General features: G+C 35.9%; 1 protein-coding gene across 2 annotated transcripts in view; it reads left to right on the plus strand.

Moving 5' to 3' along the window:
* Positions 1-26171, plus strand: part of LOC121382741 (discoidin domain-containing receptor 2-like) — a 181164-nt gene that overhangs the window by 138207 nt on the left and 16786 nt on the right. For both annotated transcript variants that reach the window (XM_041512313.1, XM_041512314.1), the window contains exons 4-7: positions 2980-3072; positions 13059-13206; positions 24268-24792; positions 25324-25479. In XM_041512313.1, the coding sequence (XP_041368247.1) occupies positions 2980-3072; positions 13059-13206; positions 24268-24792; positions 25324-25479 (922 nt within the window). The remainder of the gene's footprint in view (positions 1-2979; positions 3073-13058; positions 13207-24267; positions 24793-25323; positions 25480-26171) is intronic.

Consider the following 26171-nt stretch of genomic DNA (forward strand, 5'->3'; position numbering starts at 1 on the left):
CAAGGGGGCAGAACACAGCCCAGTGGTAAAGCGTTCGCTTGATGCACAGTTGGTCTGGGATTGATCCCCGTTAAGGGCCCACCGGGTAACAAAGGGTGTGGTATGTATTATCCTGTCTGTGGGATGATGCATAAAAAGGATCCCTTGCTGCTAATCGAAAAGAGTAGCGGGTTTCTTGTCTCAATATCTGTGTGGTCCTTAACCATATGTCTGACGCCATATAACTGTAAATAAAATGTGTTGAGTGCGTCGTTAAATAAAACATTTCCTTCCTTCTTTAAACTTTTCCCAAATAAGCCCTTAAAACTTACTCTGTGCATCATGGATGCAAACCCAGCATAAATGTTTATTGGTCTTAATGCTGGCAGTGTATAACCACCGTACCAATGAAGCCAGTTACAGGTATTTGAGTGCTACGGTTTGGACTGTAGACGTGATGTATTATAATGTGCCTTGGTCTCCATGCTAACAGCTAATTGGGTGTGTAATGGACCAGGTGTTGAAGTAGCGAACAGCTAATGGGAACATCACATCCCACTACCAGTGCTTGTACCTGATTTACATGTGTATATAACTGGCGTCGGAACTGGGGGGGGGGGGGGGGGGGGGGGAATGTGCCTCCCACTTTTCAGATATTTTGCTTTATAATAGTGTAAAAGTGTGTAAATATAAAAGTGTGCCCCCACCCCCACCCCCCAACTTTTTGGCACTTTCTTATGCTCGTGCTGTGTATAGCAAATAGTCCATGGTCTACTAGCTGGCCTCGGTGGTATAGTGGTTAAGCCATCAGACTTAAGGCTGGTAGGTACCAGGTTCGCACCCCCATACTGGCTCAAACCCAGAGTTAGTATAACAACTCAGTGGGTAGGTGTAAGGCTGCTGCACCAACTTCTCTCTAATTAACCATTAACCCACTGTCCTGAACAGACAGTCTAGATAGCTGAGATGTGTGGCTAGGACAGCGTGCTTGAACCTTAATTGGATTATAAGCATGAAAATAAGTATGAATGAATGAAGCCTATGGTCTGCTTTAATAAACAGGAAGAATAGAAAGGTGGTCTAATAAGACAGGTGACTGCTTAAACAGGTTTTAATTTCCATTCAAAATGCTTTATCTTAAATTGTGAATCTGTACAAAACCAAGTCCATTAGAACTCCGCTGGTCGTCTACTTGCTTGTTGGAGGCTTATTTAGATTTTGATGGAGATTGGGTAATTTTGGAGAAGAAATAATGCAGGAGGTTCCAATTTTTAAAAACATATTTTGTGAGAATGTTTAGGTGTAAGCTTGCCTGAGTATGGAATCCAAGAAAGCCTGATACAGATTGGTTGTATCAGGATTATACAGAAGTTAATGCTGACATGTACAAGTCAACAAACCACATGACTACAATAAAGTGTGCCAGACATTTTTTATTACACTCCACAGACTTCAGAAATCAATATTATTACTGTTTACTGTGGTAGGTCTCTGTACGCATCTGTCTGTTTCCAGAATTGCTGTTTACACTTGTTTTCTTAACCCTTTTTATATACAGTGAAACCCCTTTAAACCAGACACCCTCAGGACTAAGTAAAATGTCCAGTGATAAGAGGTATTTGGTTTACAGAGGTTAAGTTCTGTACTGAATTTTGAAAAAGGACCGTGATAAATGTCCGGTTTTGAGGGAATTTCAGTTTACAGAGAGTCTGGTTTTATTTATGGTTATATGGCGTCAGACATATGGTTAAGGACCACACAGATTTTGAGAGGAAACCCGCTGTCGCCACTACATGGGCTACTCTTTCTGATTAGCAGCAAGGGATCTTTTATTAGCCCTTCCCACAGGCAGGATAGCACAAACCAGGGCCTTTGTTGAACCAGTTATGGATCACTGGTCAGTGCAAGTGGTTTACACCTACCCATTGAGCGTTGCAGAGCACTCACTCAGGGTTTGGAGTCGGTATCTGGATTAAAAATCCCATGCCTCGACTGGGATCCGAACCCATTACCTACCAGCCTGTAGACCGATGGCCTAACCATGACGCCACCGAGACTGGTCTGGTTTTGAGAGGTTTCACTGTAGTACCAAGTGGAGACTATGATTAGATATTGAGCCGAGTTTACAGAGCCTGTTACGTCTTACACACATTTAACGACATACATTTATAATGTATAAATACCTGCCTCTAAGAAAAACAAGCTTCTTAAATTAGGCCTTTTATTTTTAACATGTATCATGTACATATCTATTTGAAAATAATAACTACTAGATTGATTCGGCTTGATTACTGAAAAAAATAGTCTGTACAGAAATGGATTTTGAAAGATAATATCAGGTAAAAAAAAAAAGCATTTTCGATAAAGAGTGAAATGAAGATGAAGCAGCTGCGTAGTTGTTTTTTATATATCTCATCAGTGTTAAAAAAATATCAGTTTTATATGTTTGAAGTGAAGCTGCATTGAAGTGTATTTTACATTAATGATTGTTTTCAGTTTTATGAATTCATATATCCATCAGTTGGTACATGTATATATTTCTAATCGTGTTTACAATGGCCAGACATATAGCTAAAACAAGACACAGTCAAAAGCTTTGTTTAGATAAATAATATGTTTCCATGTGGGTTTATTTTTTACACTTATCTATTAGGTACATGAATCTTAGTAACAATGTTCAATTACGTTTATAATTTCTTGTGATCTATACTATATATACTTACCAACATGGAAAGTGGGTAACCCCTGCAATTGTCTACAGCAGTCAGCAATGCCGTGGAGTCTTTAATTCTCTATGGCACTTTTTTGCCCTGCACTATATTCAGGTGTTTTTTTCAATGGCATGTCTTTTTGCTGTGGACGTTTTTTTAATTGCAGGGTTTGGTGGGTACAGGTAAAAAAGAAAATTAGTGTTCTTACCAGTATACATTAATATTGAACAGTCTTGAACAGATAGAGCTTAATGAACTCTGTTAATAAATTATTCATTTTTCTTTCCAGGGCCAAGAGTTTGCTAAAAAGTTTCTCTTAGAATACCAAAGAGAAGAGGACACAAATGTCTGGAAACGCTTCCGAGACAAGAAAGGTGTTGAGGTGAGTGTCTGTGTGTCTGTCTGTTGGTCGGTCGGTCGGTGGGTTGGTCAGTCAGTCAGTTGGTTGGTCGGTCAGTCAGTTGGCTGGTCAATTAGTCAGTCATACAATATGTTCATATTTAAGAAAAAGATTGAAGTATGTCCTTGAAATACTTTAAAACATTGTATGTGAAGAAGCATAATTTCTATTTGCAATTAGAGACAAAGTCTTTTCTTTTTCTTTTCTCAAAACAGTTTTTAATGTTAGCAGTATTTTAGATTATATTTTCCAAGGATTAATGGCTAAAATATTATTATAAGCAGTTGATCATTAAACAATAATTATAAACTCTACTAAGGCTACTGCATAAAAGATGTTCCATTGTTACTTAAAGCTACATCAATAAGTTGATTTATCTTATAAATTACCCATAATATCAATGTCATAAACCCATTAGATATTTTGTTGTATTAAACCATTTAAGCCAACAAGACCTGAACATCAGAACACCCCCTCCTGTCCTGGAATTAGTCACTGGCGATGTCACAGGTTAAGTCCATGATGGACATGCCTGAACCTTCAGTGGATATGGGCACGTTAAAAGAGTTCCCATTCCACCAGAATATATTGTTTTGATAAGATTTAGTTAAAGCATGTGACATCAAACTACATTTGTGCCAATCATGATGACATCACATTACAAATGAAGGAGACATTACGACTGTGATTGACTAAGCATCTAATTTTAAACTGTTATTTTACAAGTATTGAACTTTAAACTGTTATTTTTGAAGTGTTGTAGAATAAATAGAATTTGTTACTGGTGTTTTTAACAATTACTCATTGTTAAAATGCTGCCAGTCATCGGAAGACATCTGCTTCTATGTTTGAAGCTGCAGGCGTATGTTTGTGGAGAGTTTCACTTTCCAATAGATCGAGCATCCCAGGTTGGCCGTGCACCTGACGTCAGTGAAAATCATTAAGATACTTTTGTTTCTATACAAGATTTCAGGAAGACCCTCAAGTGTTGTGTAGAAAATTGCAATTTCTTTGTCAATCTCCATTTAATCAGGTCTGAAGCCTGGCCGGGCCTGTTGATGGCTTTCTGTGGGCGACCAGTAATTGCAATCATCTTGCAGTCTTGCGGCAAATTGAACAGCACCTTCTGCAGCTTCTGCCTGCATTATTGCATTGAGCCTATGCTCTCTTTGAAAAAGGTGTTTGGGGACTTTCTCTGGGCTAGTAAATCTTTGCTGTATTATCGCCGTATCAAACAAACTAATGGTGCTGTTCCCAAGAGTCTGTTGTCTTTACATATTCAGTGTATTGCAGCAGACCATTTCAAAGTAGTTCTCAGAAGAGGGTTTTGTGGGGTTTTTTTGGCTGAGCTAATGTGTAAGATACTGACTGAGGTCATTAGGCTAGCATTTCAGAGTTTGCTCATTCCACTAGTCTCAGAGTTCGAGCTAGTAGGTTTTTGGGTCAAAGCTAGCAGAAATTATAGACCAAATTTATAAAGCCGATTTTTATCTGACATGCATGTAACTATATACATTTACAATGCTTGTGTTTAAAAAAAAAAGGCTTTGTAAATTTAGCCCTGTATCTTTTATTACTATTGTACGCTGGCCACTGGCTAGCCTAAATGTCTTGGATGTCTAATATTAATTTTTTGTCAAACAATGTATTTGATTAAAAGACTAATATTGGGTATATTTTATACATCTGAGTATTTGAATTAAATTATCCAGGTTTAGTTCTTTCCATGATACACCATTCGTCAATTTATGTTGCCTCTATGACTAATCTAGGTCACAAGCAAATACACTTTATTCCAAATCAATTTTCAGAGGGTAGGTGCATCCAACATGCCAAATTAGCTAGTGATATGTCTATGTAGTTGTAAATAAGCCTGCTCACTGACTAACTGAAACTCCTTCTATTTTGGTCGTCACACACACACCTCCTTACCCAGGTGTTAAGTTTAAACAATAAATCAGAAGAGACAAAATGGAGGAGATGTTTTAAAAATAGAAATAATACATGAATTATGTCTGATTCATTTAAGAATTTGTTTTAATTTGGTGCAAAAAACACATTCAACATATTTAGCAAAGAATTTGAGAAAGATTAAAATCAAATTCTAGTTAATTTTGAAAATGCTTATAAAAAAAATTGTGTTACAATTAACGTTCTATCATTATTGAAATATCCGGGGAAAAAGAAGATTAAATTAAAATTCTAATTAATTTCAACATTCTAAATATCTGAAAAGGATTCAAATCAAATTCTATTTAATTTTGAAATTACTTGTATCAGTTTTGTGTTACAATTAACATTCTGCCATTATTGAAATATCAGAAAAGGGTTCAAAATAAATTCTAGGCAATTTAAAAAAAAAAAATTAGTATTGATTTTGTGTGACAATTAATATGCCAAGACTGAAATATCTGAAAAGGATTCAAATCAAATTCTATTTAATTTTGAAATTACTTGTATCAGTTTTGTGTTACAATTAACATTCTGCCATTATTGAAATATCAGAAAAGGGTTCAAAATAAATTCTAGGCAATTTAAACAAAAATATTTAGTATTGATTTTGTGTGACAATTAATATGCCAAGACTGAAATATCTGAAAAGGATTCAAATAAAATTGTAGTTAATATTGAAATTGCTTGTCTCGATTTAGTGTTATAATTAACATTCTTCCATGAATTAATCTACTAGTGATAGTTCGCTAATGGTGGTGTTGTGCGGTGTTCGCGTGCTGCAGCCTATGATTTTGGTTTTCATTTATAGTGATCCACCACTAGATTGATGGATTACTTAGTTATAATCATCTTTTTTATCCCAATAAGTGAAAGCAGGTACTTAAGCATAAACTTCCCATTATACATCGGTGTGTGATGGACAGTCTTAATGGGTTTACAGCCGGTAATTTGTGCAGGGAAATGATGGTCTCTGGTAAATGGTGTATTAGTTGGTGTGCTCGGGAAATGTGCTTTAGTAGAAATGACGGGTTCAGATATTTCATACATCACATTATCACTACATTTAGTTTGGGCTGTCAGTCCGTGGAGAAAGTACCATTTAACATGCCAACGGAGGGGGGAAAAACATCCTTTTTATCTAGCTGGTTCAGGTGAAAGTCATAAAATAAATTTGAGTTGATGGGGTATGTGGTGGGGTGGGGAGGCAAGTTAACTACAGCAGGGATCACTTTCAAAATGACACCCTAGGAATGTTACTGCAATTGTATAACTCTTCAGTTAATTATTATATATAATGTATGTTTCATCTGATGTGAAACCATATTTTGATTAATGGAAAATAGCCATTTGCCATTGTTAATGGTAGAGCATTAGTTTCTCAAATCAAATACACAAGCCACAGAAGATGCCACCAACTTGGGGTGGGGTAGTTAAATATTAGTTTGCTTTTTAATGGGGTAAGGATTAGAATGCACAATCTTCAAGGTGGGGAAGGGCCGTATCCTGTTTATGGATGTAACTTGAAATGAACAATTCATTTTCAAAACATGACATATCCATTTACCGTATCTCATTTTGAGAAAAACATGATTTTACTGCAACATGATGTTAAAGTTTGTTTTCTTGATGAACACAACTGGATCACATTGATTTACTAATCATTGGCTGTTGGATGTCAAACATTTGGTAATTTTGACATGTAGTCTTAGAGAGGAAACCCGCTACATTTTTCTATGAGTAGCAAAGTGTTTTTATATGCACCATTCCACAGACAGGATAATACATACCACAGCCTTTGATATACTAGTCATAGTGCACTGGCACAACACAAATCACAGTTTTAACATCCCGTTCAATGGTCATAGATTGCATTTTGACTGAAACTCTATTGTCTTATTGCTGGGTTGTACTAACATCAATATACCTTCACTGCTAACTCTACAATTTGGAAATCGGAGTATATATCGCGATTTGGAAATGAACTCTTCAAATAATATCCATTATTAACTCAACATAGTGTCTAGACCTGGCATTTTCAATTACAAATATTTTGTGCAAGCCTTCAGTGTGATGATGAAACTATGAGGCGAAGTCACGAACAAGGCAGATTAACAGTGTCATTACAATACCAGTGCGTAACAGAAGAGCTTTGTCTTTGTCAGACTGTTCAAATCAGAGAACATGTTGCTCAACTTCAGTTTTAGCTTGATTTTTCATACTTATATCCAGTTTACTTTCAAGCAGGCAATCTTGATACATACCCTCAGCTATATGGAAGATTAACAGTGACATTATACAATACCAGAATATAACTGAAGAACTTTGTTTTTGCCAGACTGGTCAAATCACAGAACATGTTGCTTAACTTCAGTTTTAGCTTCATTTTTCATACTTATATCCAATTTATTTTCAAGGACACTATTTGGGCTCACACCTTCAACTATATGGACTGTCTGTCAAAAATAGGGGTTGATGGTTAATAAAAAATGTTGTTTGTTTTAATGATATCACAAGAATACATTGATTTACTAATCATTGACTATTTTATGTCAAAAATGTGGTAATTCTGACTTGTAGTCTTCAGAGGAAACCTACTAAAAAACATTGTTAGCAGCGAGGGATCTTTTATAAGCACTTTCTCACAGACATGACAGTACATACCATGGTCTTTGATATACTAATCAGTGGGCACTGGTTGTGACAGAAAAACAACAACTAATGGGTTCACCGAGGATGTTTGATCATATGACCCAGGTAGTTAGGTAGTTAGGCTTTGTCAACTAAGCTAACTTCTACTCCTAGTACCGGCCTCAGTGGCGTCGTGGCAGGCCATCGATCTACAGGCTGGTAGGTACTGGGTTCGGATCCCAGTCGAGGCATGGGATTTTTAATCCAGATACCGACTCCAAACCCTGAGTAAGTGCTCCGCAAGGCTCAATGGGTAGGTGTAAACCACTTGCACCGACCAGTGATCCATAACTGGTTCAACAAAGGCCATGGTTTGTGCTATCCTGCCTGTGGGAAGCGCAAATAAAAGATCCCTTGCTGCTAATCGGAAGAGTAGCCCATGTAGTGGCGACAGCGGGTTTCCTCTCAAAATCTGTGTGGTCCTTAACCATATGTCTGACACCATATAACCGTAAATAAAATGTGTTGAGTGCATCGTTAAATAAAACATTTCTTTCTTTCTACCCCTAGCAGTTAATGAGTGAGAAGTTGGTGTAATATTTAGTAGCATTACACCTTCCCAATGATCCATTAGAACTAACTCTGGGTGGGAACCCAGTACCTAGTACCAGCCTTAAGGCCGATGGATTTAAAACCAGTATGCCATTGAGGCTGGTGCAACTTAAATGTTAAACCAGGGTGGATCGTCAACCAGTCTCTTCTTAATTGTCTGCCCATATAATGTTCAAACAGATAAATGTAAACCCCATCCCACCTTCAGAAATCACTGACAGTGTGGCATTTAAAAATAACTACAACCAAATTGGTGAAAATTAAGACACCGGTGAGGAATTAACAAAGAGAGATCTGTCGTCAGAAATTAAAGATGTGTTTCCATGGTTTCTGCATTTGCGTGGATGCTCTAAGGCTGACCGGTCTTTGTCCAAGAGGTTTCCGACTACGATGACTCTCCTGGCAAGACAGTGGGTAGTATTATTGTCAGATTAATGTCTCTTTTATTACTCTGGAATTGCAAGAGGTTGATAAGGTGCCACCAAACGATCACAAATTGAAGGCCACAAATACAGAGTTTTTGTTTAGGAGCTCTTTGAATGTGGGGATCAGGTAGGATTAAAGGTTTCTAAAGCAACACTGGAGAGCATGGCAAGGGAGAGAATATTGACTTTGGGCTTTTCCACTTAGCCAGCAGATCACCAATCTATCACCCACAAATCAATGGTGTGCCGTTTGGCACACTTTTGTCTACCAAACATTTTAGGTTAAGGATTGATTCAGATCAGAGGTGTTATATTGTTTTTGTGCTTCATACAGTTCATATTAAGATATATTTTATAAGAGCATGAATGAGCCTAAATATTTAGGTAGGCAGCAGAGGAGCTTAGCATTGTCGAAATGGTTTTGGCTTAACATAATCACAATGGTAATTTAAAAATGGTAATTTAATATAAACATGATTTCTAAAGTTCATTATTATATTATAATTACAATTATTTTGTAACAAATGATTTAAAATAGGTCAATATATTACATTTGTGATTATTATGATAAATCTCATTGTTAATTTGAAACAAATGTTTTAAAATAAGTCAATATATTACATTTGTGATTTTGATAAATCTCATTGTTAATTTGTAACAAATGTTTTAAAATAAGTCAATATATTACATTTGTGGTTTTGCTAAATCTCATTGTTAATTTATACTACTATGCATTGTAATCATGTGTTTTATTATCTTGTAAAGTGAAGACAAGTTCATACTGATTTAGGAGTTCTGTCACAATTTTCTAGTAAAACAAAAGGATTTTTTTAAAACAAGAACTCAACACATTCTAAACTACAGGTATAAAACATTTTTGGTGTCTAATATACAGAATCCGATGCCATATAACCGTAAATAAAATGTGTTGAGTGTGTCGTTAAAATAAACCATTTCCTTTCATAGTATACAGAAATGTTAAGACTTGGTTTGGAGTACATGTATATTAGAAGAATTTTGCTGCTAGCTACCACATTGGCCACTCTTACCAAATACCAGCAAGAGTATGTATATACTTTCTCTAAAAAAACTGGAATGTACATAATGACCTTTGGTATACTAGTATTAGAGCACTGGCTGAGATGGCGGTGAGCGGAATTCATTCATTTCATTTTATCTTATTTCCGTGCATTTATCCAATTAAGGTTCAAGCACACTGTCCTGGGTATACACCTCGGCTACTTGTCAAGGACAGTGGGTTAGTGGTTAGTTGTTAGTGGGGGGAAAATGTTAAATCTCTGAAGGAGGATTGAACCCAAGACCCACTGCATCTCAGGAAGCATTTTATACCACTGAGCTTTATCCTGGTCCCAGTGGTCATGTAATTAGCAATATGTTTGTTGTTTTCATTCTAAATAGAACTTTGGCTGTTGATCAGGTAACTTAATAATCTTAACCTGCAGCTTGCAACATTCGTAGCTTTTTTTAAAAATTCTGTCTGCATGAATGAAAGAAAGAAAAAAAGGCCCTGACAGATAATTGTAGGTAAAAGTGTGAATTAGTCTGTGGCACAGGTCTGTATTTTGAGGAAGCTAACTGTCTTATAATTGAATGTTCATACCCATCACTAAAGCGCCCCCTGGAGGATGGTCTGCTGCTTTCTGGCAATATAAAACCTGCATCAAAGATTTCAAATCTGGCAAAACCAAAATAAAATAGCTCAGGTAAACCGAGCAGGTTTGTTTGTTATTGGTGTTGAACTGTTCTGGAATACGGTAACTGAATAAAATTACTTTGAAAATAGAATATATATATTCCTTCACTGGGTTATGCAGGTGTATGTGTGTTTTAAACTTATGCAATTTTGCGTAACTATATTTTTAAAAACCAAGATATTTTATTTATAATAGAAAGAACCCAGGTTTTTTTTTTGTTTTACAGTAGATCTATTTGCACCATACATTTCCATAGCCAGTGGCTTTCTCCCACGTGTCATGGTATTTTTCACTTGCCAGGAGTCCTTTCATGTTTAGATGAATTGGTCTTGACAGTCATTAAAGGGGCTTAAGACTACAACACCTTCCATTGCGAAAAATCTAGGATGGGATAACAATGCAAGGGAAACAACTCCATTTTAGTGTCTTGAATATTAGATTTTTGTGTTGCAGTAATAACAGCAATTTCAACTTGTAAAAAAAAAAGAGAAGAATTTTCAGATAACAAAGAGTCCCCACTGTAAAATTCTTACATTGAGAATACATATTTGATTTATATTGAATAATAAAACATAACTTTTGAAATATCATAGGTGGAGATGACCTTTGAAGACTTACTTCAGTGTTAAAAAGACCTGTGCATGTTGGCCAATGCTGGAACTAGTAGAATTTTTCAAACCTGTAATATTAATATTTAATTGCAGATATTAATATTTAATTATATGGTAGCACAATGACTGCCTAAAATATAGTCACATGAGGCTCCAGGTGGTGGAATTGGTAGGGGCAGGGAGTAGGAAGATAGAGACAGCCAGACAGATACAAAACAACAGAGAAGGGAGGCATCTGTATGAGAATGCCTGTGCACGAGTGTTTTGAAATATACTGATGTATTGGAATTTGTTTAAAGCAAATGCAGCCATATTAAAATAGTTTTAATTTTGTAAAAATGTATGTTTTTTTTTTTTTAAAGGTAACACACCATTACACATCTCCCCTTCCTTCCATAATAATTTCAAGGACAATTGAAAGTGCTTGCTAGCTGAACCTGATCATTGTAAGTGGTAGCCATACTGTAAGGAGGAGGTAACTGGGTGCAGGTTATCACTTTGATTGCATGGACCGTTCACCAGGTGTTCATATATGGCTGCAGAAAAGAAAAAAACCCCAGCCATCCCAACAGTTAACAACCTTCTGATTAGGTTTGCACGGTTACTTCCTTGGTTACTTCCTCCTCGGCCTGTAGGCACCTTTGCTTGTTCTTGTCTCCAGTGCTTGTTGGTGTCTTGAGATTGTTATTTTTTCAGGCTGATATGACAATTAGTTGGTGTTATTCAGCCACCAGCCAATCAATCAAACTCTGCCTGGTTATTACATTGTCCATTGTCCAGTTTTCTTGACATCCGGTTTGTTTGTTCGAGGTTTATTAATGGTTGGGTGTGTGCATCCTGAAGTTAATGTTTCTGTGATCATGTCGGGAAAGCAAAATGAATTAATGATTATAATTTATTATGATTATTATTCCAGGTGTGGACGTATCAATAATCACCAATATATTTAATTATTATATTTTATTCCAGATGTATAGATCCAAGGGATGGGGGCTTAATTAATTTAAAGTGTGCACTCCTTCCATCAAACTCCCAAGTACACAGAAAATTCATTGTTTAACAAATTTATATAATTAAATTTCTGTTACATTCATTACAATTTAATGTCGTCATATTGGTCCAGCTGTAGCAACGTGAGTTTGTTCATTTCTCAATGAACGTAAAAATAATGTCTGGGAACATCATACCTGATGATGTGACATCACTTTATTTTGGAACTTTTGTCTTACTGAGTGTTATTGTTTAAGAACCAAAACAATTATTCAAAATAAAATATGAACTTATTATTAGTAAGTACGTGTATGTTTCAAATTTAATTATAAGTATTGTCTGTTATTTCTTTTATGTTCATCTGGGTATAAACAAAACAAAATCATCCGCAAACTTATGTCAGAACGGCTTCACCGATTCACACAGTTTGCGGATGATTTGTTTTTGTTCATACCCCGATGAATGTAAAGGAAATAGCAGACAATCCTTAAATAATATATATAGCTTTTAAGTACATGTAGAGACTGTTATCTTGTGGGCTGGGTGCGTCTGGGATTAGTCCAATATATCTTCTGTCACACTAAATGTGATGTCAGATTCACTAAATGTGATGTCAGAGTTGTTGTGACCAATTTGGTCACATTGCATTTACATGATATTTGGAATGAAAAGTTAAGTTTTGCCTTGACCAAATGTTAAGTTAGTACCCTGCTAGCCATTGATTACAAAATTTGAGTTTTTTGTGGACTTGAATTGTTGTAACAAATTGGTCACATAACATTTGTAGATAGACTATCTGTTATGCTAGTAAAATATGTATGATTTATTTATATAATATTTGTATGTTAACATTCCTTTTCAGGTTGCACTCCAGTTTGCACTTGGATTTTATGAGTGCAATCATAAAGACAAATGTGTTTATGTTCATGACACAATCATAAAGACAAATGTGTTTATGTTCATGACACAATCATAAAGACAAATGTCTTTATGTTCATGACACAACATTTTACAGATATATTACATATTTTCAGGTGTTTCCTGGCAATGACAACACGTATCTGGCCGAATTGCGTCATGTACAGCCCCCCATCATCGCAAAGAGACTTCGCTTCATTCCTTACTCCAGCCATCCACGCACGATATGCATGCGAGTGGAGATCTACGGATGCGAGTGGGAAGGTAGGCTTACTTCTTCGTCAAACTCATACAAAAACAAGCCCTGCAATTGAGAACATGTCAACAGCAAAAAATCATGCCATGGAAAACAATTTGAATATAGTCCACAGTAAAAAAACACCCCAAAACATTCAGAGAAAAACTCCATGGTATTGCCAATTGCTGTGGGAAATTGCAAAGGTTGCAAAAACACATTCCTTAATCTATATATTTTGTACATTTACATGTTGACAATCAAGACAATTGAAAGGAATTTCATTCAAAGGTCAAGGCAACAAGAAAAACAATGTATATATTTAAAAAACAAATTATATTGGATAATGTTTGTTTTTATCTAACCTATCCTAGTAAAAGATTGATTTCATTACTTTGTGCCTAATCAGTTCTAGACAGCCAAGATGTTTCCTACCATGGTACGAATTGTTAGGCGGCAGTTACAACCACTTTCTTCTATTTAATCACTTCTTTTTTTCTCCCTGCTTTTAACAATCCCATGGAAATTTTTTGTCATAAATTCATTATGGTAACAATTTTAAAACACATTCCCAGCAGTCCCTTGAGCCACCATGTTTTTTTTTTAAAGCAATCATCACAATATCGATCTGTAATGCATTTACCGCGTACTAAATTATGTTTGTAAGATGGTAAACAAACCTCTTTTTTTGGCTTGATGACATGTACTATAGCTCACATCCTGTGAATTCTTGTACCAATAAAGCATTATTACACATTATTAGCTATAAATGTCTGAGGACAGGAAAATGGATGAACTTCATCACTATAAAAGTGATATGTGGTAAAGAAAGTAGTACTTGTTCTGGCGGTTGTTGACACATATATGGGGTTTCACAAATTGGCACCAGCTGCTCCAGTTGAATTAAGATTATTTTTTTTTTGTATCTTATTCTTTCTTCTCATTTGCTTCTTATTTATTTGTTGCAAATTTGTCTCAGCTGCCTGAGTGCCTTTGATATTGTTAGTAAGAGTTTCACCCAGAGGTAACCATACACTGGGTACATAAACCACTAACCTTGCTGGAATTAAGACCGCCACACTGTGGAAACATCTTAAAAGCATTACACTTGTCAGGGAAGATCCGTGGCTGATAGTTCAAGGGACACTTCACAGAAGTATGTTATGTTGGTGAACAGGTATGTTCATCATTAGTGATGATCTGGGATTGGCAGTAAACACTAAAATGTTTCTAGAATTCTAAAACTAGTTCAAGGTAGAGAAATTAAACTCTACTTTTCATAATATGATTGTTATTGTTTTTTGGGGGTGTTTTTTGTTTGTTTTTTAAACATTAAAAGGATGTTGTTACATAATTGATGGATGATGTGTTACTGGTAAATCTTCTGTCCTGGGTTGAGTTTCTGGCTATCCAGATGCGGAACGCGGGACAGACATGCTCAAAACCTTTGTGGTATATGAGCATGGAAAAAGTCACACACACACACACACACACACACACACACACACACACACACTGGTAAATCTAAATGATGTGGTATGTGCTATCCTGTCTGTGCATATAAAAGATCCCTTGCTACTAACGAAAACAATGTAGCAGGTTTTCTCTCTAAGACTATATGTAAAAATTACCAAATGTTTTGACATCCAATAGCCGATGTATTTTTCATGCTGGGGTGTCGTTAAACATTCATTCATTCATTCATTCATTCCAATAGCCGATGCTTTAAACAAAATTAATGTGCTCTAGAGGTGTCGTTAAACAAAACAAACTGTTTGGTAAGAGTAGCCTGTGTGGTAGCCATAGGTTTTCTCTCTCACACCTATACCTACAGCCTGCCTGTGTGGTAGCTATAGGTTTTCTCTCTCCACCTACACCTACAGCCTGTTTGGTACCAAGGTTTTCTCTCTCCATCTACACCTACAGCCTGCCTGTGTGGTAGCCATAGGTTTTCTCTCTCCACCTACACCTACAGCCTGTGTGGTAGCCATAGGTTTTCTCTCTCACACATACACTTACAGCCTGTGTGGTAGCCATAGGTTTTCTCTCTCACACCTACAGCGTGTGTGGTAGCCATAGGTTTTCTCTCTCACACTTACAGCGTGTGTGGTAGCCATAGGTTTTCTCTCTCACACCTACAGCGTGTGTGGTAGCCATAGGTTTTCTCTCTCACACCTACAGCGTGTGTGGTAGCCATAGGTTTTCTCTCTCATACCTACAGCGTGTGTGGTAGCCATAGGTTTTCTGTCTTACACCTACACCTACAGCCTGTGTGGTAACCACAGGTTTTCTCTCTCACACCTACACCTACAGCCTGTGTGGTAGCTATAGGTTTTCTCTCTCCACCTACACCTGTGTGGTACAGCCTGTGTGGTAGCCATAGGTTTTCTCTCTCACACCTACACCTACAGCCTGTGTGGTAGCTATAGGTTTTCTCTCTCACACCTACACCTACAGCCTGTGTGGTAGCCATAGGTTTTCTCTCTCACACCTACACCTACAGCCTGCCTGTGTGGTAGCCATAGGTTTTCTCTCTCACACCTACACCTACAGCCTGTGTAGTAGCTATAGGTTTTCTCTCTCCATCTACACCTACAGCCTGTGTGGTAGCTATAGGTTTTCTCTCTCCACCTACACCTACAGCCTGTTTGGTACCAAGGTTTTCTCTCTCCATCTACACCTACAGCCTGCCTGTGTGGTAGCCATAGGTTTTCTCTCTCACACATACACTTACAGCCTGTGTGGTAGCCATAGGTTTTCTCTCTCACACCTACAGCGTGTGTGGTAGCCATAGGTTTTCTGTCTTACACCTACACCTACAGCCTGTGTGGTAACCACAGGTTTTCTCTCTCACATCTATACCTACAGCCTGTGTGGTAGCCATAGGTTTTCTGTGTTACACCTACACCTACAACCTGTGTGGTAGCCATAGGTTTTCTCTCTCCACCTACACTTACAGCCTGGTAGCCATAGGTTTTCTTTCTCACACCTACAGCCTGTGTGGTAGCCACAGGTTTTCTGTCTTACACCTACACCTACAGCCTGTGTGGTAGCCATATGTTTTCTGTCTTACACCTACACCTACAGCCTGTGTGGTAACCATAGGTTTTCTCTCTCACACCTACACCTAGTCAAAGTCTAAAATGTTTGTTGATATACAGCTGTTGTTGGAAGCTTTAAAGTGACAGATTCAAGTTTTAAAACACTACCATAGCTAGCTCTGCCACTTGCCTAATTTGACAGTTGTGAATTTTAAGAATACTTTGTGAAATAATTGATATTTTGGTAGAAACTAACTATAGGTTTTGCATTTTGGAGGTAATTTAGCCAAATGTTCTGATCACTCAAAGCTAGTCCTGACTATAAGGCAAATGTTTTTACTACACATGTATTAGAGCTGTGTTTGATAATTAAAATCCATTTTCATCCATGTGAAATGTTTCTCGTCTTAATTCCAGCCAGTGCACCACGACTGGTGTAACAAAGGCTGTGGTATGTACTACCCTGTCTGTGGGATGGTGCATATAAAAGATTCCTTGCTGCTAATCGAAAAGAGTAGCCCATGAAGTGGCGACAGTGGGTTTCCTCTCTCTATATATGTGTGTGGTCCTTAACCATATGTCTGATGCCATATAACCGTAAATAAAATGTGTTTAGTGCATCGTTAAATAAAACATTTCCTTCCTTCCTTCCTTATTTCTGGTCATCCTGGTGTTTCTAATACCACAAAATTAATTTTTCATATTTTTAAAAATGCAAGTACCTCTGAGAAGTAATGGTTATGGAGACCAGCCCTAGTCTTAATTTTAGGTCTATTTCCCTTGTTTCACTGTCACAGACTAGGTTTCACTCTGTTGTACCTTTATCCAAATGTGTTACAGTTTTTTACATTAATAACCAAACCATTTTCCATTTTCACGGATTAAAACTAGGGTCTGTGACGTTTAGTAATTTTATCCCAGTTTTGTTGTAAGTTTAACATTTTATTCCTTTGACATTTGTATGTGATTATGATGGCTGATTTCATATTCATTCTGTGTGCGGTGACCCCGCCAGGCATGCTGTAGTACTCAGGTGTTATCAACAGTTTACAATTGCGACTTCTGTACCTTTCTGTTCTTTTTCTATTTGCATCCCAGTGTGTTTAGTGAAACAATACACAGACCAGTCGAGGTGCAATGTGATACAGATCAAAGTATGATATGATTCATAATGAACTTGTTATTACCCCATTCCACCTCATGAACAGAGGAAGTTTATATTAACACATGTGCAGGTAGATTGGTACCAGTGAGCCAAAGCATTTACCACCAGCAGTGGCAGAACTGTTATTCATATACCGTACCAGTCTATTTTATTAGTTGATCTGGGAGTTTTTTCTATCTCTGTTTGATCCATTTATGTGGCTCTTAGTTCTGCAAAGTATAGCCAGGAAATATTATTAAGATGTTTTTTTTTAGCCATTATCTTGTTTGAGATTCAAAACCTTTAACTATAAAGTTTTTTAAAGATTTGTTTTTTTTTATCTTAGAAGAAAAAAGATGGTTGTACCTCGAGGTTTAAGATGTTTCCTAGCCATTATCTTATTTAAAAATGCCAAACCTTTAACTGTAAAGTTTTGTTTGTTTGTTTATAATATAATTTTTATAATTATATTACTACAGTGAAACCTGTTTAACCTGGACCCTGAACAAAACGGAATCCTGTCAACACTGGCCAAGTTTCGTGGTCCTGAATTTTCTAAATATCCTAACCTGAGACCTTTTTACAATGTATTTCCATCATTCTACCCTCAAAATTAGTTGTAATCCATGTAAAAATATGTAGTGATTTGTTTGGTAGTAATGCTAATATGAATAAATGCTGTTATTCAGATTGTGTCATTTTCGTTTAATTCAGGCAAAAGCCAGCCTGTCCCCCTACAAAAATGGTATTCTGTATGCCTATGTAAATTCTAAAACGTGGCCCTCTAAACACTAGATCCTGTCTATAAATCTGTTAAGCATTAGGTCCCTGGTGTGATCCAGTTTAGACTCTACTAAGTAAACCACTAGAGTTGTAGGCAATTTAAGAGTACCATTTAATAATAAATTTCTACTTTGATGTCCTGCTTTTTCTCACAAAGATACTACACAAATTTTGAGTTTCGGTGTTCTTTTGTATAAAATTGAACATTCCATTTACTAAATAAAGATGTCATCTGACATGGCTTTTTGTTATTTAAACAGATTTTCTTCACACGTCTTTGATAGCTTAGTGCAATGTTTTGTTAGTGCGCAGATAGGACAGAAGCCCACCAAGAAGGAACATTAATCTCGTACAACATCGGAAAAAGCAACACAAAAATGTCCACGTAACATCATTTCCCTTGTGTTCTGTTTACAAGATACCTCACACATCTTTCGTTAGAGATAGTATTGTTTCAGATAATACATGATGTAGACTCTAAGTTCTTTATCATCTTGGTTAAAAGTTTATTTTGTTGTTGTAAATCTTTTTGTTTAATGATTGTTTAAGTTTATGCCATTACAGCTGTTTTCATCTTGCATTATTTATTTAAAAATAATTTTAGTACCTACACATCTGCTGTTTCCTGTTTATATGATGGAAATGGAAATAAACAAAATCAAGGAATTTTAAAGAATTATTTTAAGATTATAGTAACATGTAGTTTTATCTATTTGGTTAGGACCCTTTTAAGCTGTTTTTCAAAATAAATATGTTTTTTCCTTCGTCTTTTATCTTCATTATTATCATTAACAACATCTGACAAATGGTTGGAACTGAAGTCCTGCAGGCGAGTTGATTACATAATCTTAATGTTCAAACAGTGTGGTGTTATGACATAGAAAACATCTGAAATGTGGAGAAAGGAGATGGGTATAATGGACATTGTTCATGATAGAAACAAAATAAAAATGATGAGCAACTATATTTAATCTGAAATGTGGAGAAGGATATAATGGATATTGTTCCTCTTCAGCACTGACAAGTGAATGATAAAGACAAAATAAAAATGATGACTATATATACTCTGAAATGTGTTCAAGGGTATTAATAGACAAAGTTCCTCTACAGAATCAACAAGTGAATGATAATGACAAAATAAAAATGATGACTGAATTATATATAATCTGAAATTTGGTGAAGGCTATAATGGACAAAGTTCCTCTACAGAATCAACAAGTGAATGATAATGACAAAATAAAAATGAGGACTCGAGTATATGTAATCTGAAATGTGGAGAAGGAAGATTGGTATAACAGACATTATTCTTCTTCAGGACTAATAAGTCATTGATAAATAAAAAAATAAAAATGGTGACTTGACAATATTTATTTCCACACCATCATTAATTACTCCATGCAGTTCAGTACAATTTCTATATGTCAGAATATATTCTGTGAAAAAATACAACAGTATTGAGAGGGTCATGTGATTTCAAACAGCATATAAGAATTTTGTCGTATTATACTATTTTCTAAACCGGACTACATTAAGCCACTGCAACAAGTTTAACAACACAACAAATGTTGGTTGGTATCTTAAAGGCACTGACTCTTAATTAACATTTTTGGTAAATAAAATTAGCAATTACAGTTTTTGGTACAACTTCTTGCTTCAGTTATCAATTTTATCAATTATCCTGGTCTCTGTTAGCTAGCCCATTTTTGCTAAACATTTGCAAACTGTTTTGACTGGTTCCTGTAGTATCAGAGTGAGCTCTGGGTGAGCAGAACATTTCACCAGTCATTTATTTATTAAACTTAAAAAGTAGTAGAAACCCAGTTATGTTTTAAAACAAAATGTCAGTTATTACATAAAATTATTTAACCACATTAAAATAAAATTCACCAGTTTTTAAAAAAATTAACAATTGGTGAATTTGTTGTAACCCTGAGTATTAAAAAACCCCAGTCTAGCAGCAGCAAGTAGCTAGCTGAACGTAACCCTGTTTTTAGTTATAGCTTATAAATGCATTTTATGTAAAACAGGAAATGTATGAACCTCATGACAAACTAGGGTCATTGTTTAAAAAAACAGATGAATGTTAGAAATAATAAAAAATGTTTTCTGTCAATGTCCGGTTAAGTGGTGCCAGGAGATGTGAATTGTAGGACTGGGGTAAAACAAATGTTTCCCAGTTGTCGTCTTTTCATTTGATATTGAACAGACATTACCACAATAGATGCATCATGTCATGTTTGATCTCTCGCCTCAATAAATTGTTTGTTTTTTCTTAGCTTGTTTATTTTACAATTTGATTTTCCACCTCCTTTTTTGTAACTGTCTACATGCTTTTATGTTTAGCAGCTGAGTAAATATTCTTTGAAATGGAGCAAATGTATCATCTTTAAATTTCAGACATTTTTTGCTAACATGTGTGAGCATGTCAAGTTCCTTTGCAAACATTTGCTTGATTATTTCCGTCCTTGCTTTTTTCACATAAAAAAGTTGTGAACCAGACAAAAACAGTTTTTGGAATAATGATACTTGTGTTTTCTTCTTCATTCTCTCATTTTTTTCCCCCTAAAACCCCATATGTCTGTTGACAATCTCTTATGTGTTTTACATTTATTATCATAATGCGAGAACGCCTGTTTTGATATACAGATATTGACTAAGAAGCTGTTAGAAATTGCTGGTATACTTTTTAAAAAATATCTTATTTGTGGTATAAAATAAATCTAAAATGTTTTTAGCATGGAAGAGTTTAAAATAATATAATATAATTAACCATAATTATTTTAAAATACTTCGTAACTAATTCTGATCATGTTCGGGAACATTTTGTTCAGTATTGCACTGCAATTCGCTATGCAAATTTCAAAGATAGCTACAGAATTTTAAAATGTCAAAATAGTAGTTGATAATCAGTTTTCAGTTGATCTGTGTTGACGTAGCTGCAAGTGATACTCTTCTCATGTGTTATATTAATTGTGTTAGATAGTAATGGTTTAGTTTCTCGTGTGTGCAAGGTCTGAGAGTTATGGGACTTACTGTGGCTCTCCAACTTCTGAAAATGGACGAAATACATGTAAGAATAAGTTCTTGTTGGTATGGTAATTTAAACACAGTTTGGTAACAAAATTCAGTAAGTTCTTGTTGGTATGGTAATTTAAACACAGTTTGTTAACAAAATTCAGTAAGTTCTTGTTGGTATGGTAATTTAAACACAGTTTGTTAACAAAATTCAGTAAGTTCTTGTTGGTATGGTAATTTAAACACAGTTTGGTAACAAAATTCAGTAAGTTCTTGTTGGTATGGTAATTTAAACACAGTTTGGTAACAAAATTCAGTAAGTTCTTGTTGGTATGGTAATTTAAACACAGTTTGGTAACAAAATTCAGTAAGTTCTTGTTGGTATGGTAATTTAAACACAGTTTAGTAACAAAATTCAGTAAGTTCTTGTTGGTATGGTAATTTAAACACAGTTTGTTAACAAAATTCAGTAAGTTCTTGTTGGTATGGTAATTTAAACACAGTTTGTTAACAAAATTCAGTAAGTTCTTGTTGGTATGGTAATTTAAACACAGTTTGGTAACAAAATTTAGTAAGTTCTTGTTGGTATGGTAATTTAAACACAGTTTGGTAACAAAATTCAGTAAGTTCTTGTTGGTATGGTAATTTAAACACAGTTTGGTAACAAAATTCAGTAAGTTCTTGTTGGTATGGTAATTTAAACACAATTTGGTAACAAAATTCAGTAAGTTCTTGTTGGTATTGTAATTTAAACACAATTTGGTAACAAAATCCGCTTTGCATATCCATGAACTTGAGCTTTAATTACACAAAGCATTGATGTAAAATGTTTTCTTCATGCTTCATCTGCCCTATCCGTTAACATATACACAAATTATTCAAGTATTGGTTTAGATGCTGAATGCAATGGATGTACATGGCAAAGAATGGATTGTTTATATAAAGAAAGATTTCTCCATAAATCACTGCCCAAGAAAACACAGTAGAGTCATTAAATAAAAAATGTTCTTCCTGTTTTTACCATAAACAAATAAGTCTCTGATGGAGTCTTCATTTGCTGAAAGACATCTGTAGGCTGTTTGATGCCATCTTGCTATAATTAGCCTATTTTTTATAGGTAACATTACAAAGACTTCATCAAGAAACATCTGTTGCTTGGACCATTTACTCCAAATTATGCTGAATCACAGGATAATCTAAAAGATATGACCAGAATAAGCATTAATTAAGAAATTAGAATCTACGAATGATTCTGCGTTGATCACCTTTCATTACCCATGCAGCAATTAACGTTGATCCAGATGGGAATCCATTTTTCACATCTTGACAGGATTTTCGTTAAAGTAATAACGAGCGGCCTGCATGTGCCCATCTGGTTTCTGCCCCTGTAATAGCTATTCCAGATTATCGAGTGGGGCAGAGGTGGGGTCTGGGAGACAACACGCTGAGGTTTTATGCATTGTGGATCTACTGAACATTTGCTTAATGCATGGATGGTTTTTATTTGATTGGGTTTGTGTGTGTGTGTGTGTGTGTGTGTGTGTGTGTGCACATGGTGGGGTTATAAGCAGTTCAAATTGATATTCAAATGTTTTTGAATTTATTTTGGAAAATGAGTGTTAGTTCTTGGACACAGAAAATGCTTGGTTTAAAAAAAAAACTAAGTTGCAGTCTACACTCAATGTCGATTTCAGAAATTATAACATTGGCTGACATTGCAATCTAATTTGAAAAAAACAAACAAATTATAACCATTCTTTATGCATGATGGGCATTGAATCCCAAAATATTTTGTTAGTGATTGTAAATTATGTAATTCATATTCTTTGGATGAGAATTAAAAATTCTAAAACAAATTTGTTTTGGCTTAATACAAATAAATTATTGCAGCAAATTCTTTTTGAATTAAAAATTTGTATGCAGTCTTGTTTTTAGATACATTAAAAACAGTTAAGGGAGCACTTGCATTTTTAACCTAGATATAGCATCAAGTATCCTTATTATTATTGTTGCATATTGATTTATCTGCACATTAGTTGTGTAGAATACATTTTACATGATGCTACACAGATTCGTTAGAATCATCGTTTACTAGTATGTTTATGTTGTATTCTGTGGGGAAAATTACATCAGTGAGAGTTTTAATTTAGAACAGGTCAACTGAATAATGTTTAGTGTTTTGCAATATTGTCATTTGCCAATTTGGCTTGTAACATGAATGAGATATAATTACTATTTGTCTGCACTAACCATTATCCAGTTGACCAGTTCAGAATTAAAACTCTCATTGATGTAGTTTTACCATAGAATGCATTGTAAACTACATCTCTATTAATATTAACAGACATAGGTAGCTGTTTAAATGTCACTGGACAAGAGAGGTATGCAAATGAAAAATTCTAAATGTGTTCTATAGGACTTGAGTGATCCACAGAAAATAATATTTTGTCGAAAACGGATGAATGAGAAGTTGAAACCAAAATGCTGCTGGAGTTGTCTGTTAAATCCATAGGGCATTATGAGTTTCTTTAAAACAGCTGAATTAGAAGTGAAAACAAAATATAGAAGATTAATTATTTGGTAAAGATTGTTTAGTAAGCCATTTTGACTTTATTAATTTGTCATCCAATAACCGTATATGTTTTTTTGTGCTGGGGTACCAACCTTGGTGGTTTAGTGGTTATGCATGTCATCCAATAACCATATATGTTATTTGTGCTGGGGTACCAACCTTGGTGGTTTAGTGGTTATGCCATCAGCCTTAAGGATTTGAGTTGAATGACTAGGTGGATAGGCCACTACACTAATGTCTCTTACACTAAACATTAACCCACAGTTTTGAACAGACAGTCCAGATAGCTGAGGTGTGTGCCCAGGACAGCAGCCTTGAACCTGTATTGTATATATATATATATTTTAAAGTTAGTTTTGTTTAATGACACCACTAGAGCACATTGATTAATTAATCATCGGCTATTGGATGTCAAACATTTGGTAATTATGACACATAGTCATCTGAAGAAACCCAGTACATCTACTGTATATAAACATGAATTGAATGTGCTGGGGTGTTGTTAAATATTCATTAATTCCTAATATACTTCCAGATGGCCTTGTCTCCTACTCCATGCCCCAGGGAGGGAAACGTGGGGCGGAGGTGGACCTCTTTGACTTCACCTACGATGGACTGTTCCAATCGAACTACCTCAAGGACGGACTGGGCCAGCTGGCGGACGGAGAGGAAGGGGACACCAACTTCCGACTCGATTCTCAGCGCATCGGAATAAAGGGCTACGAGTGGATTGGCTGGAAGAACGACACCAACTCCCAGAAACCCATAGAGATCATCTATAAGTTCGACACAGTGCGGAACTTCTCTGCCATGATCCTGCACTGTAACAACCACTACAGCAAAGAGGTGCGGGTTTTCAGGAAGGCAGAGATCTACTTCAGTGTTGGCGGGAAGTATTACTCGCGGCCACCCATCCAGTTTAACTTCGTGCGGGACGACTATTTCGAGAGCGCCCGACAGGTAATCATCCGACTGTATCACAACGTGGGCCAGTACATCAAGATGGATCTGTACTTTGATGCCAAGTGGATGATGATCAGTGAGGTGAAGATTGAATCGGGTGAGTTGTTGGGACAATCAATATAATAACCTGTATTGCAGGTCTGTAGAAACTGGAGGTGGGATATGGGAACTATGCCACCCATTTTGATTATCACAAAATCAACATTTTTGTCTTACTATATCAGGGTTTAGGTTGAAGCCAGTAAAATATTAGCAATTTGGTTAATTTTCTAAGAAAACCTGTTGTCAAAATTAAATTTTTATTTAGCAAACAAAACCACTGGATATAAAAGTAACTGATTAATTTAGTATTATAATATTCAGCAGAAAATTAAGTCTGCTTGTTATGTCAAAAGTTTAGATTTTCCTGAACGACGACAGTGTGTGTATATATGTCTATGTATATATGTCTATGTCTATATATATATATATATGCATTCTTATTCTCAGGACATATGATATTAGATTTAAATACATTAATACTTATAATTTGCGTGAATATATTACACCATGACAGATTGCCTGCAACTGCATTTGAAAAAAACAATTTCAAAAATACTAATTCTGTATTTTTCGTTGGCGAATTCAGAGGTGGCTCATGGCAACTTCACCCCAGAGAGTCCACCACCCACGACATTCTCCCCAACCACCTCCGCGAGTGCCAAGAAGAACAAACATATGACAGCCGTGGAGATAGACATATTTGGCAGAGGATCAAACACACCCAAGATTGAGCTTGGGGATGGTATGTAATATTTGCTTCTTTCCCATAACCCGATCAACAGGACCTAAATCACAGCACTCGCGTGCACATGCACACAGTCGGTGTTTTAATGCAGTGCTTACTAGCTCGGGGATGGTATGTAATATTGCGTCTTTCCCATAACCTGATCCACAGGCCCTTAATCACAGCACTCATGTGCACATTCACACGGTTGGTTTTTTAATGCAGTGTTTACTTTAACATAATTATTGGTTCATTTCACTGATGTGAAACCCAGTGGTGCATAATGCATTTTTCATAGTTTTATTACTGTTTGGACTAGAATTAATGTGCAGATGCTATTTGGTGCACAAATTAGATTATAAAATAGTTAACGTTAGTAGTTAGTGACCTGGTGCAAGTATTAAAGGGACTTGCCATTAAAGTGTACAGTGGATTGATACACTCATGCTGAATACATGGAATACAAATGGAAAATAAAAATGTTTGAAATGTAAGGCATTACATTAATATGACCGGCCTCGGTGGCGTCGTGGCAGGCCATCGGTCTACAGGCTGGTAGGTACTGGGTTCGGATCCCAGTCGAGGCATGGGATTTTTAATCCAGATACCGACTCCAAACCCTGAGTGAGTGCTCCGCAAGGCTCAATGGGTAGGTGTAAACCACTTGCACCGACCAGTGATCCATAACTGGTTCAACAAAGGCCATGGTT

This window comes from Gigantopelta aegis, chromosome 10, assembly GCF_016097555.1.
Source record: "Gigantopelta aegis isolate Gae_Host chromosome 10, Gae_host_genome, whole genome shotgun sequence".
Classification (NCBI taxonomy): Eukaryota; Metazoa; Mollusca; class Gastropoda; order Neomphalida; family Peltospiridae; genus Gigantopelta; species Gigantopelta aegis.